General features: G+C 39.2%; 1 protein-coding gene across 5 annotated transcripts in view; it reads left to right on the top strand.

Annotated features, from left to right (window-relative positions):
• Positions 1 to 16,718, top strand: part of rims2a (regulating synaptic membrane exocytosis 2a) — a 219,507-nt gene that overhangs the window by 86,377 nt on the left and 116,412 nt on the right. For all 5 annotated transcript variants that reach the window (XM_053488382.1, XM_053488381.1, XM_053488390.1 and 2 more), the window contains one exon: positions 9,800 to 10,506. In XM_053488382.1, coding sequence (XP_053344357.1) covers positions 9,800 to 10,506 — 707 coding nt within the window. The remainder of the gene's footprint in view (positions 1 to 9,799; positions 10,507 to 16,718) is intronic.

The following is a 16,718-nucleotide window of genomic DNA, read 5'->3' as shown; positions in this document are numbered from 1 at the left end:
AAACCCTTTTATTAGAGAGAGGCTGTGGTTGACCCCAGTTGCTAGGGATGATGCAGCAATTCAAGGACTGTGATTGGTTGATAAAAAAAAATCTGTAATGGTCTTAAAAAGCGTTTTTTGAAAAAATAGAATATATGATAATAGAATGGACTGTAAAATAATGTTTGTATATAAAGAAATTGTATTATCATGAATGAAGGCTACTTTATTCTTTTATAAACTTAATATCTTAAAGTTAATTAAAACAATGTTGAAAATGTGTCAACTTTTGAAGCAACTAATTTCCACTCAGTAGTTAAGTTCTTACGTTTATTTGCCATACTAATTATATTACTTTTAATCCATTTCAGATTGATGGGAGCAAAATGGTTCAGGTTTTACCATTTCACATGATTGCAGGACAGTCTATTTAAATTGCCCTTTTGGATGGTATGTAGCCAAAAATCCAAGGGAGATGGAAGAAAGTAAAAGAAACAAGAAAACTAAATTCGACAGAAGAGCAATGTTTACTTTTAGCTTTACGTTCAGTGGTTGGAGAATATTTCTTCTTTCCGCCATTCTGTCCTCTTGGATGGAAACTCTTAAGCCTCTTAAAAGTAAATATCAATTTTCACCTTAGGAGCTGTTTTCATGTCTTAGATGTTTTGGAAATCATTTTTATCTTTCTTAAGATTTAGTCCTAAATTTAAGAGGAAATTCTAAGAAAATGTTATAATTCTAAGAATTTTCTTAGACTTTCATCACTAGGAGCAACCTTTAGGCTTAGTGAATACGGGCCCTGATTTGTATGCCTGTCTGAAAGCACAAATGTTTTCCAAAGTCACTTTCGTATGTGCTCCCAGATCGGGTAGACATCCGACATCATCAGCGCCAGAAAGCTTGACCACATCAACGATAACACATTTTATTTACCAGTATTACAAGTGTTACGTTACAGAGATTGTTCTGATCTGTCATGTTACAATTGCGGCACGTTCTGACCTATTGTTGACTTTTCATTAATAACTAATGCTATGATTAGACCCAAATTTAACCTTAACCTTAAAAGAAAACCTTTTCCTCCCTTTCAGATTTTTAATAAAAAACTGAAAACACACACGCACACACAGAGCCTGATGCAGCCACTGCTGCTCCTTTGATTCTGAGTACTGCTGCTGACTGCAATGAAAAATGCACAGTTAGCACTCACAGGAAGAGGACTGTGGAAATGATAGAAATGTGTGTGTGTGTGAGAGAGAGAGAGAGATAGAGAGAGAGAGAGACTAAATTCCTGAGAATAAGTAATGTTCAGTTACTCATGAAGTGCTGTCTTGATTGATTGTATATTGAAAAATGAATCTAGGTTCGGCCAAACCTTCTAATCTCATGGTCTTTCCTTATTACAATTTCTTTCCACATTGTAAAACTTCGCTGAATGCATCCAAAATATGCAATAATCTCTTTCAAACAGTTAATATTGAGATGTGTCTCTTATGCTCTGTAAACCCTTCATAACGGCTTTAATCTGAGGTGCTGTTTGTTAATTGGTGATTTCTGAGGCTGGTAAATCTTCTCCTCTGCAGCAGAGGTAGGTTTTGGTTTTGCTTTCCTGGGATAATCTTCATGAGAGACGGTTGCATTATAATGGTGCTTGATGGGTTTTGCAAATGCACTTGACACCATACTGTTGTTGCAAAAACTATTCTAGCTGACCTTTTTGTCTTAAAATTAATTGGCTAATTTCATATGTGTGATTTCATAATTAAAAAAAAAAAAATCCAGTTTTGTTCTAGAATGTAAAAAAAACCAATCATTAAAAAACAAAACGAAACACTGAATTAGAAGCTGTGTCTGTAGAAACTTTAGACTGATACTGTACTATATACTTTATGGCAGTGCTTGTATGTTACCATCAGTTCAGGCTTAGAATCTCTGCTCATAATTCTAATGCAAAGACATAAAATCCAGTCTTTGTGGTGTTAGATCATTTGGTGCATTCGTTAAGGGTTCCTTCATGCTGGAGGAAATGCGATTAATCTTACCCATTATTCATCTGCATGTCGGAAACATAACCCCAGTTTGAGCATTTGGGGTGTGATAAGCCAGCACAGGGCAGCATGAGAAAGCTGCGGTTAATAAATCAAGGCTCGAGATTTAGGACACGGCTTGTGCCTTCCAATCCCGATCTGCGGCAAAGTGTCCCAGCAGCTAGCAGACGTTAAGGCTTGACTAATATATTGTCTGGACCTTAAAACAGCTAAAATTGTGCTTTTGTAAGTCGTGCTTGGAACCGTCCATTTCTTGAGCAGTCAGTGCTGCTGTTGTAGGAAATTTATCAAGATTCAAGATTCAAGATTCAAATAACTTTATTAATCCTAGAGGGAAATTGCTAATTAACACCTTCTAACATCCAGATTCATCCATTCAACACCACGCTGGTGTAAAAAAAATAAATTTTTTACACTAACCTTTTTTTTACCACTCTTCATAAGAGGTGCCAGTAATTGTGGAGGGCATTGTACAGTATATTGTCATTTAAACCCCTCCGGTCTGCCACTGATGGGTGATTGTGTTTTTTTGGCAATAATTTCGGCCAAATAAATAATTTTTGACATTGGAGGATTCAAAAAGTGTGATAAATGATATAGTTATTTATACAATTTAAATAAGACAGGGAAATTACCATATTTACTATTTTAGGTTCAAGGAGAAGGAGGGAGGGTGTAATGATATTATTAATTTGTGCAGTCGGGAGCTGATTGCTGGCAGAGCCAGTTGGCAACAGCTGGATGGGGAAAATTAGGCGAATGTTCTGTAAATAGTAAAACAAATAACAGTAGGTTTTTAGTATGGTTGTTTTACAAATCAGTTGAGTAGCGTCCACATGGGTGCTGACTGAACAGCATATTCAATTACTTTCTAATTCTAATTAGCATCTCTATTGAAATTATTCTTAGTGTGTTAGATTTGGATGGTGGCTTAGTGGTTAGCACTTTCCTTTGCATCTCCAGGGTCGAAGTTTGATGCCCTAAGTCTCCTGGGATAGGCTTTAGGCCCCCCTTGACCCAGTATACAGGATAAAGTGGTAAAGACGATGAGTGAGAGGGAATGTTAAATTAGGTCAGTCTATCGACTGTCTATCCTTCATTTTCTGACAACATCTCAAATACTGTAAGCATAATTAAATGAAATTCTTTTGTATTGTAAGCTAAGCCAAACATACACTGAGAGATTTGATGGAACTTAAAACCTTCTAGATTTACCTGGACAGAAAGGATGCTTCCTGTGCCCCCTAGTCTCTGAGTCCCTGACTCTTAGGTAATATCAGAGAGTTTAAAACCCTTGCGTCAATCATCCCAGATTAATATGCCGACTGGCTCATTTTCTGTTTTACTGAGGTGAAATAAAGTACTTGCCTAAAAATCATCAAAAAAAAAAAAATATTTTCCTGAATTCCTATCTGACAGAGTTACTGATTAACAGTGTTGTTAAGTATTTTGAACACAATCAAAGTTGAGTTCAGGTATGAAGTGGGCGGGATCATTGCCCAGGTAACCGTCAATCACTTTGGTTCACTACGCAATCTGTGCTTTCATAATGATCTCTCTCAGTCATGTCTGTAAACTAAGATTGGTTGAATTGTTTTGCAGATATGCAGGTTGGGCTAATTGGCGTTCCCAAATTGCCCGTAGAGTGTGAATGAGTGTGTGTATGTGTGACCCTGAATACGGGATAAATCGGTATAGAAGACGAGTGAGTGAGTGAAATCCCTGTTTAAAACATAATAAGTAAAAGTAAGGATTTTCCATTAAAATATTAGTGGCCACTCTGATGGTAACCAAATACTAACGGTTGCCAGATTTGTTTATATGATGCGATAGGAGTAAATGTGAACTAGTGAAAATGTGTAAAATCATATACAGGGAATTTATCACTTTCCCTATTTGTGCTCTGTTAAATTTTCACCTTATTTAAAAAAAAAAAAAATCTAATATTAGGGTGTTTACATTTTGCAATTTAATGAGCATTTATTTTTCTGCCCATGCCTAGTGCACAGCCTGTACTAATATTCACATGTAGCCTGGGCTCTGCCGTGTGAAAGTGTGGAGGATAAAACTGGCAGAAAAACAAAATCTCAGTCCATCGGCTCCAGGGGGCAATAATGACGCGTGTGTAACTGTGGAGCTGCTTCCTATGTCCTCCTGTTCTGGAAGGTTCCTTAGCACGCAGGTTTTTTGGTTTCCTGCCTTTACCAGATGCTTTATTTCTGTTTGGCTAGTTTGTGTGAGCATGTGTGTGTACGTGTGTGTGTACGTGTGTTTGTGTGTTGTGATTAATCACACAAACTGACAAATTTGAAACTCACCATGTGTAATCTTGTGACACTCAGGGCAATAACCCACCTAAATTCTACCTCCTGCTTGGCTGACATCTTTGTTGTGAAACTGCAATAAATTTCCACCCGGTCGTCTTTCCGTGCTGCACTTCGTGGCCACCTCCGATTTATGTCCTTCTCTGCGACACCTTTGACACGCTTCGAAATATCGTGGCGTCTGTTGGGAGACGCCGTGCTTACGGCAGCACCGCAAGTTGTTCACACAGCTACACACACAGCTGTCACTCACACTGTTCCCCGGTCCCTTTTCACTTTCTTTTATTAGCTCCTCTCTTCTTTTTTTTTCGAGGCGGCAAGCTTTCCAGATTATTGATCTGGACTAACTGGGACTTTTCTGTTCTGGTAGTGTCATATTTTCAGATTTAAGACAGTTTATTAGTCACACGTGGCCAAACCTGGCTCAAAAACAACTTTCCTGAAAGCACCTGCGTTCCATCATTTAATATTTTACCCACGGTGGAGCGTTCGTAGCAGTATTGTATAGCTTGAAAAACTCAATTCACTCTTAAAAACACTCCAACATATAGTAGAGGAATATACATTGTCAGTTTCATTTATTATTCATCTCTATATAATAACTGCCGTCCTGAGGGTAGTGCTGGCTGTAATTCAAACCACAGGTTTATGTTTACACTCTAAGGAGACTTGTTCTAATACATTGTTGTTTCTATAGCAACAAGTAATTCCTCGTAGATATTATTTAAAAAATGGTTGTTTATTGAAAAATGCATTGTCATTGATATGGTGAAGTTTTCTCCAAGGAGATTTGGCATTTGTTGAAGGAGTCTCCAGTTTCAGTGTCCAGTTTCAAGTCTTCAGGAAATTTTTTTAAGGACGTTATAAATTCCAAACAGCTGGAACATCAGTGATAATGGTAAATACTTTCGTAGACAGTTGTAGAACATGCACATGCTTTCAGGAAATTAAAAAGTTATTAATGTGATAACCTGGTCGTTCAGTACATTGAGGTCGTCAGCTGACTTAATGTTTTGCCACATAACATTACTGAAGCTAGACCTGACCAACTAAAGCAACCACAGATCATACAGTAATACTGCTTGTACAGTGGGCACTATGCATGACGGGTGGATCATTTCATGCTCTTTACTTCTTACAATGACATCACTCTGGAATAGCATCAGTCTGGACTCATCAGACCACATGCACTTTTTCTGACGCTCCAAAGTCCACTCTTTAAACTCCCTTACCCTAACCCTAACCCTTTTTTTCTGATATCCCTCACTAACAAGGTCTTTTTATGGCCACACAATTGTTTCCACTACATTCACATTACAAACCATCTTGTTCATTTGAGCGTTTTTGGTCAGACACGATTTGGATGTCATGACCGTTCACATTCATAATTGCATGTATCGACTCTTTCAGTTCAAACAACAGAGGCGATTTTAGCAGAAATACGCGCAGGATTTTGCTCTGTGCAACGATAAGCAGTCAGTCAGTATATTTGTTGCAGTCCGAAGAGGGAAGAAAACCAGACGATCTCTTTAGCTGTTCTAGCAGCTGTTACTAGCACTGCAGTAAAACATTAGATCTGTGTCACATTAGGGGAAAATATTGGATTTAAGTCACTTCTGGCGGGTAATGTAAATGTAATCTTTGCCTACCTTCCCCAAGAGTTTAAGAATCCGCCAGGTGCCCTGGTTTCCTCCTGCAGTCCAAAGACATGCAGATCATGGTAATTGCCCGTAGTGTATGTGCCCTGTGATGGATTGGTACTGGAGAACCCTACCTCCTAGGAAGTCGTGGCCGATCATGGTTTTCGTCTTTTGCAAAGTTGATGGTTCAGCACTATCCTCCCATGTTTTAATAATGTGTTCGAAAGTTATTCATCCAAATCCAGTACTTTTAATGTTTTCTTCAGGTCAATAATTTAGCCCTCCTTTTTTTGCCAGACAGTATGGAATAGCATGTTTCATACCATCATATTTGGTTCCTAACATTACTAAGGTACTATTCTTCCGTTATGTAGCTTTATTCCGAAGACTATATATACCAAAGTAAAACTACGCCATCTTCCTAATTATGTTGCGTATGTTTTTTTCCGGCTTGGTTAAACACTCCTCACACACTGCCTGCTCAATTTATTACGTATAAATATACAACCTAAAACATTTGATACGGTGAAAGGTTTACAATATGATTAGGCGTTAATGCTGGCTGTGTTAGTGCACACTGGATGTGGATCATTACTCAAATTGTCATTCCTCCCGACAGTGGAGTTGCTGTTCTTCCCCATTAGGCTCTCTTCTAATTTCACCTTGATTGCTTTTCACTTTTGCACACGCACACGTTTGAGCAATTTATTCCCTCTGTGAGTGTGTGGGCATTAATGCAGCACCGTTTCTCCACCCACTCCAGCATTTTTTTCCCCTTTTTTTTTTAACACTCAAGGGCACATTTTCTTTTATATCTTATAATATGTATTTGTTTCTGGGAAAAATGTATATGGTACATTTATGGTTTTATTAAACATAATGATAGGTACAGTCCCGGCCCTCAAGGTCTAATTATGTTCAATAAAAGTTAGTGATTCCCTATGTTCCTGTCCAGGTGAAATATATATACTAATGCAACAAAAATGCTTTGGAAGGTTTGAAGGGAAGGTGCAGTTTATAACTCTACAGGGGTGTAAAATAATAAATTAGCTATCCCACTGACTAGACAACAAAATATGGTAGCTAAAATAATGAAGATTTGTAAGGTAGTTAACTAGTGAGATACGTTAATATAGCAAAGCAACCAGACGGTACTGTGTATCTAGAAAGTCTGGCAAGCCCTGTAAAGTGCCACCAAATATTTTTTATATTTAAAAAATTCATTTATTCATTCATTTTTTACACTGCTTATCCTGTGTACATGGTGACACGGCCTAGAGCCTATCCCAGGAGACATCCAGCAAAAGGTGGGGTACACCAGTGCCAATCTATCACAGGGAACACACACTATGCAATTACCTTAATCTGCATTTCTTTGGACTATAGGAAGAAACCAGAGCACCTGGTGGAAACCCACCAAGTGCAGGGGGAAACATGCAAACTTTATGCACACAATCGAACCCTCAATGGGCTAGAAGTGCAAGGCAAAAGTTTTAACCACTATGCCATTATGAAACGTCAGGATCCCAGTCAGCGGCATGGTGGCATAGCAATTAGCACTGTCGCCTTGCACCTCTAGAATCCAAGTTCGATTCCCACCTTGGTTCTGTGTGCATGTAGTTTGCATGTTCTCCCTGTGCTTGATGGGTTTTCTGCGGGTACTTTGGTTTCCTCTCACAGGCCAAACACATGCAGATTTGCCCATAGTGTGTAAGTAAGTTGGGGTGCCCTGCAATAGATTGGCAGCCGGCCTCATAACCTGAGTCTTCTGGGAAAGCCTCCAAACTCTTGCGACCCTGTATACAAGATAAAGTAATACTGTATATATGATGAGTGAGTCAAAGTCATCTGTTGCTGGGTGCCTAAGAAGCTAAACTGGCCATCTCTCTTCCTCTCTCTCTCTCTTCCATCTCTCTTCCTCTCTCTCTCTCTCTCCCTCTCTTCTTATCAATCTATCAAGCTAGTGCATCACTTATGCACTAGCCATAAGTGATGAAAAGTTTAAATTATTTTATTAAGGAAAAGACTCAAGGTAACTACTCATTTCTGTTTCCTGTACAATACTTACGGAGGTTTTGCGATGCTTTGCGCATCCGCCCCAGTAGAATCACTCTGCGAGACCCCTCGTTCTTCTGAGTCACGGTAAAGACTTGTTCAAAAAGAACGAATCGTTCATGAACGACCCATTACTACTAGCCATTCTTAGGCATCCGTGAGTGCGAAGCGCACTTATGGCCGGGTGTGTCACGATGCTATGGAATGCAATCATGAGCAGCAGTTTGTAATATTTTGGTTGGCTAGCTTCACGTTTCATATTAAATATTGTGTTCAGCCTTTTAAACTCTGTGTTGGCAGCTCTCTCATGATTAGGAGAGCTGGCTGGTGGGTGGAATTAACAATGGACCAAATCTGAGTGGAAAGCGTATGTACAGACCAAATTGTTTGCAGCTATTTTGTCACACAGTGACAGTTTGCTTCTTGGGAAGCTTCAGTCCTGCCAAGGCTTGCTATTAGTTTCATAACTGATTAATGTACTGTAAGGTTCCTGAACTGTAACTTTTCACTGTATATTATGTGACATAGTATGAATGATTCACGTCTACTAGAAATAACTGAATGGTCAAATATCAGCAAATGTTAATTAAACTAAAGCTGAGCCTGAAAAATATTCTGTATTGAGCCAGACTTCAGCTACAGTATGTAATGCGTGATGTGGATGTTAGGAAGAAATTGATGCTTGTATGTACGTAGAGGGTCGGTGAATGGTGGAAGCAGAACGATAAAGAAGTAAGAGTGAAAATGTTTGCGTTTGCCACAGTCATCTGGAGAAATTCATAACTAAATATCCTTAGGGTGTGCTGGCCCTGCAGGCTGGCTGAGAACACTTACTGAAGCAATTCACACTCCACACACACACACACACACACACACACAAGTTGCACTGCTCTCTTGCTGACACGTTCTTTTTAGTCAACATGAAAACCTGCTCATCATGCAGGCTGACAGAAGGCAAGAGTGCACAAAAACACATTACACACTCACACACACACACACACACACACACACAAGGTTCAGACATAATTTTGCTGTGGCAGCGATTTAAATTTGTGAATGGAGCAAGGCTTAGTGTCCTGCATCGACTCCATAATGCATGAGGCAGGCCTCGGGAACATGCACAGATACACAGGTGCATGCAAACACACACACACACACACACACACACACACACACACACACACACACACACACAACAACAAAAACAATCTGTCAGATCTAATTTCATAGCATTTCGGTCCCAATAAAAAGTCAAGCTTGCAAAAAAATGTTTAAATTATTTTCATCAGAATATGTATCAGAAATATGCTTCAGCGCCTCCAACACGCCACACCGAGCAAATACAGTTCACTGGAGCCTCGTTTGTTTGTGAAATTCTATCAAATTGTCAAGCAAACTGGAGTGTGGGTACAGAGCTATAAAGTAAAACAACAGGAGTTCTGCAAAAAAGCAGTACAGGATCTGAACGAAATTTCCTTTATTGAATCTGAAAGAAAAGAGACATTCGAAAGTGACATTTAAGTAAAAGAAAGAATACATGTGCCATCATATGTGACATTAGATTCCATATTCTGTATACACACAGTACATATAGTTTATAAACACTGCTTAGTTAGGTGAGGCAATATAACACACTCATTACTGTTTTATTGAAATAGACTGATGTACAGTAAATGATATGCACTTCCAAGACAAAAAAGAGAGGCCTTGCTTCTTTGTGATGTCTAACCTTTTACTTCCTTCACTTCTCCAGGAAAAGAAGCCCTTCAGCATCTAGGGGGCCAAATCCGAACTACCAAAGGGAGGATCGTCCATCACACTATGCCCCAGGACAAGGTGGCATGCCACGATCACCCTCTGACTATGGTCGTCCCTATGAGGACGCCCAGTCAGCTCGGGCCTCATATCGTACCCGACGTGGTGCATGGCACTCCCAGGAGGAGGAACAGCACCACCCTCATCCTCACGAGCCAGGCTTGGTATCCGAGCGTGATCTCCATCACCCGGACGAGTGCCACACACGTTACCGGAGTGACCCGAACCTGGCACGGTACCCAGTGAAGCCACAGCCATACGAGGAACAGATGCGCATGAATGCTGAGATGTCTCGTTTCCGCCACGAGCGGCGCCACAGCGACGTCTCCCTGGCGTGCACCGAGGCAGAAGAACGGCCCGGGGCATGGCGTTACGGACACGTCCAATCCCACGCTCCATCTTACGGTCACCGGCCCTCCAATTCTGGCCCACGGGACAAGACGGACAACCTGCTGCGCAATGACTCACTTAGTTCAGACCAGTCAGAATCCGTGCGTCCACCACCACCCAGACCTCATAAAAGCAAGCGAGGGGGCAAAGTAAGGCGGGCCTCGCTGAGCAGCTCAGACGAAGAGCTTCCAACGACACCCGAGTATACAAGCTGCGAGGATGTAGAGATTGAGAGCGAGTCGGTCAGTGAAAAAGGTAAGGTGACATTTACAACACACACACACACACGCACACACACACACACACACACACACACACACACACACACACACACACAAAAACAGCAAAAAAAGTGATCTATTACCAGTCTATTACCAGTATTACATAATTTTTTTTAAAGTAATATAACATTTTATTATTTTAATATTTTTATATATATATATATATATATATATATATATATAGACGTTATAATCGTCTTTAAACTAATTAAATATTTTCATCATCGTGTAAATATTAACATGATTCACGTAACTTTGCATTAAAATGATTTTAAAACTTTTTGATATCACCTGATATTTATTGCATTAAAATATAAATATAAAGATCTTTAACATTTTAAATAAATTGTTTAAAGAAAAGGCATTAAGGCTGTATATATACTATATACTGTAAATTGATAGGTAATTAAACATTTTTGACAAGCAGCATAATATAAATTCAGTTATGACCAGTTGCCTTTTAGTACATTTGTGAAACAATATTATTATGGTAAATTTTACATTTGTTACTTCATGTCATAACAGTCAATAAAAAAATAGCAGTTCACAAAGCTAGCTAGATATTTCCTAATAGTTGTTGGTTACTGTTAGCTTGTTGGTTTGTAAAACTGGTAAACAATAAAAAAAAATAATTAAAAGTAAATAGCCTCAGATTTTTGACCCTAGTGTATTTTTTTCCTATTATAGCAGGTAATTTTTTGTAACTCGTAATAAATCTATGCTAACAGGAAACAGCTAGCATGCAGGAGGCTAACATGGTCACTTTAATGTGTTAGCCATAATTAGCCTTTATTTATTTGCATTGTTTAATAATGGATAAGATGATTACCTGACAAATCATACACATGACAGATACTTTGTTAATTATTAATGCTTAAAAAGGCTCCAAAAGTTTCCACATATGAAACTCTATTTTTTTTTTCCCAGTGGAATGCTATGATTTTTTTTTTCTTCAAGACGCTCTTTTGAGTGTGGAAGTGTGAAAGTGCTTTGGGTGCTTGAGAGGTTGTGAGAAGGTACACTGGAGTGTGATAAAGTGTGTGTCTATGTGCATGTGTGTGTGTGTGTGTGTGAGGCTGCCCATCCTGCTATGACATGAATTGCAGCACCCTGGTTGTTTCTGATCTCGTAGTTCAATCTGGTTTTAATGGACTGTGTTACATAATAGAAAAAAAGGGAAAAAGCCAGAGATAGGGAAGAGGAGATAGAGAAAGAGAACCGATGAGAGATCACCATATTGTGCTAATAAAAATGGATTGTTCTTGTGATGAAGCACCCCAGTGACAGTACTATTTCCAGTCAGGCAGTGAGAGAGGCAGCCAGGGGGGTCTTCACAGCTTTTAGAAGCATCATCACATCTGTGGATTAATTAAAAAAGGTACACAAAAGGTAATTAAAGTTTGGAGGTTAATTATACCATCCCTTGCCAGGATTCACCCGCAGATTCCTGAGCAATTAGTGTTATTTTATGATGAGTATAAGGTTTTCTACACATCTCATATCTATTTTATCTCAGATGTCACACTGACTTTTTTTATGGAAATGTTTTTAGAGTTTTGCGCTGTTACACACTTCTGAAGTCCTAAATCATCTGGAAGAAAAACTCTACCCTGAAACAAATAAAATATGAATATTGCCGATAATGTTTACGCTCACAGTACAAGCAGATGACTGGAAGTGGGATATTGCTTCGATATGAGAAATTAATATTGAGTAATTGGCAATTTGGACACAGTATGGTCAGATGTTCTGTCGTTCCTGAAGTAGCCGCATTGACATTAGCGCCATTCACTTCTGCACTTCTGTTTTATATAAAAGGAAAGGAGGTAGAACTTGATGGTTGTTGTTGCGGCTTCAAGACAGATGTAACGGTAATGACAGACGAGCAGTGTTGGGTGTAATGCGTTACAAAGTATTTGGATTACTTTTTTTATGTAACGAGTGATCTAACGCGTTAGATCCGCTATTTAAGTATTCAGTTATTTAGTTACTTTTTCGAAAATGTAATCTGTTCTTTAAACAATTTATGTAATCTGTGAGCTTGGCAGCAGTCAATCCCAATCCGTTAGTGTGTGAGTGTGTGTGAGAGTCGTCCTACAAGCCCCGCCCCCGATAACCTGCTCCCCCTTTTATTCCTGCTGTTATACCCCTATCTCACCTATGCGGTTTGACTATGCGAAGACTGACGCACATAAAGATGAAAACCTAATCACAGCATCAAAACGCACAGTGAATCATGATGACCGTACTTACAGCTACTGCGCGAAACCACGTAGGTGAGTTAGGGGTATTAGTAGTTAACAGATTATGGGCCAAACTTCGCTGAGTGATGATGGTAGAATAATTATAAAGGTCTTGACTAAAACAACATGCACGTGGAATCACAAAGGAATTCTTATTTTCTGCAATCTGCAATACTCCATCTAGTTTATTTATCAGAAAATAAGACTGTAATGTAGCTGATTACTTTTTAAAGTCAATAATTTTGTAATAATTAGTTACTTTAAAAAATGACGTCCCCCAAAACTGCAGACGAGATGGGATCTTTGTGTTAAGGAAGAACCCAAATCATGCTATGGGGTTCTGAATGTTGATACATGTGATGTGAGTGACACGCCTTCAGTGGGTTTAATTAAACAACAGTAAACAGCTAGCAGCTAACCCACATATATATTATATAGAGTAGATCAGAATACTAATATCTTATATACAGTAGAGTAGTTCAGACAACTGATATTTTATATAGAGTAGATCACACCGCTGATATCTAATATACTGTAGAGTAGTTCAGAAGAGAGATGTCTTTTATAAAATACAAAGATATCTTATGTAGAGTAGATCAGATGTACCGCTACACTTTATTAGTACTAAAGCTGTAGTGCATCAAAAAAAAATGAACTAAAGGATCAGCTGAGCTTGAGACTGACCAGCAGAGCCAAGCTTTTATTTTAGGTTGCATTTAAAACATTTCTGTTCACTGAGCTCACCCTGACATTAAGACATGAAGTAGGATGTAAATTTAACTTTTTCCTGGTGAAAAGGTCACCAGATCTCTGAAATAGGAGCCAATCCTAGATAAACAATGTCAGTGGGAAAATGACAGTGAATTGGGGAGACAGAGTGTTGTGTATGGTGAGTGATGTAAATGTCCATGGCTAGCACCTTAACACTCAGTTTACCCGCCCTTGTTGTTTTCAAACAATAAACGTGAGGTTAGGGGGCTTATTATATCTTTATCATGCCATTTCTTTACTAGTTTGCTGGCTCCCATTGTTTTTTCCTTCCTTGTAAAAGGTTCTTTCCGAAACCTTACATTCTTTTTATTTCATAGATTAAAAATTAATTTACATTTACAGTATGAAAAGCACTGTTTGCCATGATGTCTGCCGGCATGTTGTTTAACTAGGACGTGGAATTTATGATGTTTTGTGGCTCTGGTGCTCTTTTTAAGTCTTGTTTTTTTTATTTTTCCTGTAAGAAAATACACAGCAGTTGTCTGTCACAGCAGGTCATTGTTAGCGCAGTTACAACAGAGTTCAGTGGAAGGAAATAAATTCTACTATCCCACATGATAGACAGATTATGGCTGTTAGCTCATGAAAAAACAAAGTGCAAGATCTTTGTTACCCACTCACCTCTTTCCATCATAACGGGAAATCTGGTGTAAAGGATAATGTTTAGACAAAAACATTGGGCTCAAAGTAGACTTGGCTTGAATAGTTAGTGATGTACAAGCTGTTGAGCATGCATTTAAATGAAAGTGAATGTAAATTTATATGATATCTTGTTGAAATGTCCAGTAAAGGTACAACAAATGTAAAGAGTAAATAAATTGCATGCTTATGATTTTTTAAAAAGTGAATAACATGTACTAGCTGTAGTAGTTTCAACTATTGAACTAGTTTAGCCTGTACAGTATATGACACAAGGCGTCGACAAAAGAAAAGGGAGACACAGATGAAGCAGACCGGAAGAAAGTGTGCAGAATGGGGGAGTGAGGCAGACAAAACGAGAGAGAGGTCTAGTCATCTCTACTTATATAACTGTTCCAAGCACGGACGGGACAAGGCAGCCCTACATTATTGATGCCCGAGATTTCCAGGTCTGGGAGGAATTGCAGCTTCCTCTGAAGGTCAGACACTTTTTTAGGGAAGAAAAGGAAACTTCAGGCTAGATAAGGCTGCCTGTCTTGTCGTGTTTATCAGATTTGTGGGATGAAAGGAGCAATTTTGTAGTAAGAAGAGGCAAGATTTTTGATGGAGAATTTTACCATCTTCTCCAGCCAACAAATACTGTACGAAAGATTAATCACAGTTTGTTGTAATTAGTATGCGCTTTAGTAATGAGCTTTTCTATTTAAATGAGGCCCTATTGTGCAAAATTTACTTTGTAGTCATGTTGAGGCATTCAGATTGTATGTGACAAATAAAATTTGAATTTGAGATTGGTCTGCAGTGTACATGTCCATTATTACATTGGCCAAGGCTTAAACAAGCCAAATAGTTCCCCCCCCCCATTGTGACCTAATATGGCAGAATGGGAAGTTTAAAACCAGTTTGTCTCAAATGTTCTTTAACTGTGATGATAATAAAAGGCAGTCATGTTTTTGAGAAAAAAAAACAGAGCGTATGAGCAAACATATTTGCAGCAGTTTGAGGTTAGGCCATTTAAAATACCTGAAACAATTTGTTATTTGTTTTGGGTCACGATAGCTCCATGGTTAAGGCATTGGACTATGGTTCAGAAGGTCCCAGGTTCAAACCCCACGACCACCAAGTTGCCACTGTTGGGCTCTTAAGCGAGCCCAGGAACACCCCTGCTGCAACCCACAAGGATTCTGGGAAATCGAAAGCTTCATTGTAAGTCTTATAAAGTCTTACTAGTTTAATAGGCTGTAGTCATGGTGCGCAACAAAAAAAGCTCTCTCCTCCCTATCAATCACAGCGCATGAAACAGAACACTCTGCAGGAGCAGAGAAGTGGACTTGCGAACGCAGACACGGCTCATTAGGACAGTCTCGGCTACCATTTAGGATGCAGAACACAAAGAGCTAAATGTGTCAAGGTGAATACTTTTAAGACAATTCGTAAAGAGAGGATTCAAGTGCAGATTTCTATCTTAAAAAACAGGATGTGTTTTATCTTTAGGTAATGCGGAGAGCACCAGAGAGGTTTATTTAAAGAACACGAGCAGGTGACAGGACGGGGATTAGCCACGGTAGATCTCCATTAAACGATTAACGAAGAAAAGATGATACCTGTAGGACCCTCTACACATTTTGCATAAAAAGGGCCAGCATTTAAAAAAAAATGGATGATTCAGAAGAAGAAAAAATAGGGCACAAGTTATAGTGCAAAATCTCTGTCTATATAAAATGCTCTGCAAGCCAAAAAGTTTTGTATTGATTTGTTTGCATTACATGATACTCATATGCACATATGAGGGCCGTTCAAGTTAAACCGGGCCTTTTGATTGTGCAGAATAACGTTATGAGAGTAAAAATTCCCTTTTTTTTAATCTCTGCTATTCTAATTCACTTATATCAGCATTTCACTAGTTCACATGGGGAAAGATGTCTCTGTTCGCCGTAGCCATGATTGAACTGCCTGCCCCACATCTAAAACGCTGGCCTTTTGGGAACTCCTTTAATGGCCCAAGCATGTGCAAATTGCTTGAAGAGAGGTCAGAACCGTACGAGGGTTGTGGCACTAACTCCCTGCCAAGCTCCTGTGATGTCCAAGTGGTGTTCACGAATGATCGTTTGTACAGTTCCCACAGACAGATGCATCTCTTCTGTGAATCGGTAACAAGTTATCCATTGATTTGTAAGACGTTCCACATACTGAATGTTTGTTGGCATGACTAAAAGAAAATGAGAAACAACCGACCCAACAGTACAAATAAGCTAAAGATTACTATCAAAGCAACCTGGTCCGGATTCTGGATTTTGATTTTTACGAGCTATAAGCTCACTCACTTACTCATCTTCTATACCGCTGTATCCTGTATTCAGGGTCGCGGGGACCCGGAGCCTATCCTAGAGTCCTGGACAGGGTGACAATCCATCGCAGGGCACACACATACACACACTCCCATTCACACAACCGGCCAATTTTGGGAACGCCAATTAGCCTAACCTGCATATCTTTGACCTGCGGGAAGAAACCCACCAAGCACAGGGAGAAC

Source organism: Clarias gariepinus, chromosome 26 (genome assembly GCF_024256425.1).
Source record: "Clarias gariepinus isolate MV-2021 ecotype Netherlands chromosome 26, CGAR_prim_01v2, whole genome shotgun sequence".
Taxonomy (NCBI): domain Eukaryota; kingdom Metazoa; phylum Chordata; class Actinopteri; order Siluriformes; family Clariidae; genus Clarias; species Clarias gariepinus.
This window is presented reverse-complemented; position numbering and strand designations above follow the sequence as displayed.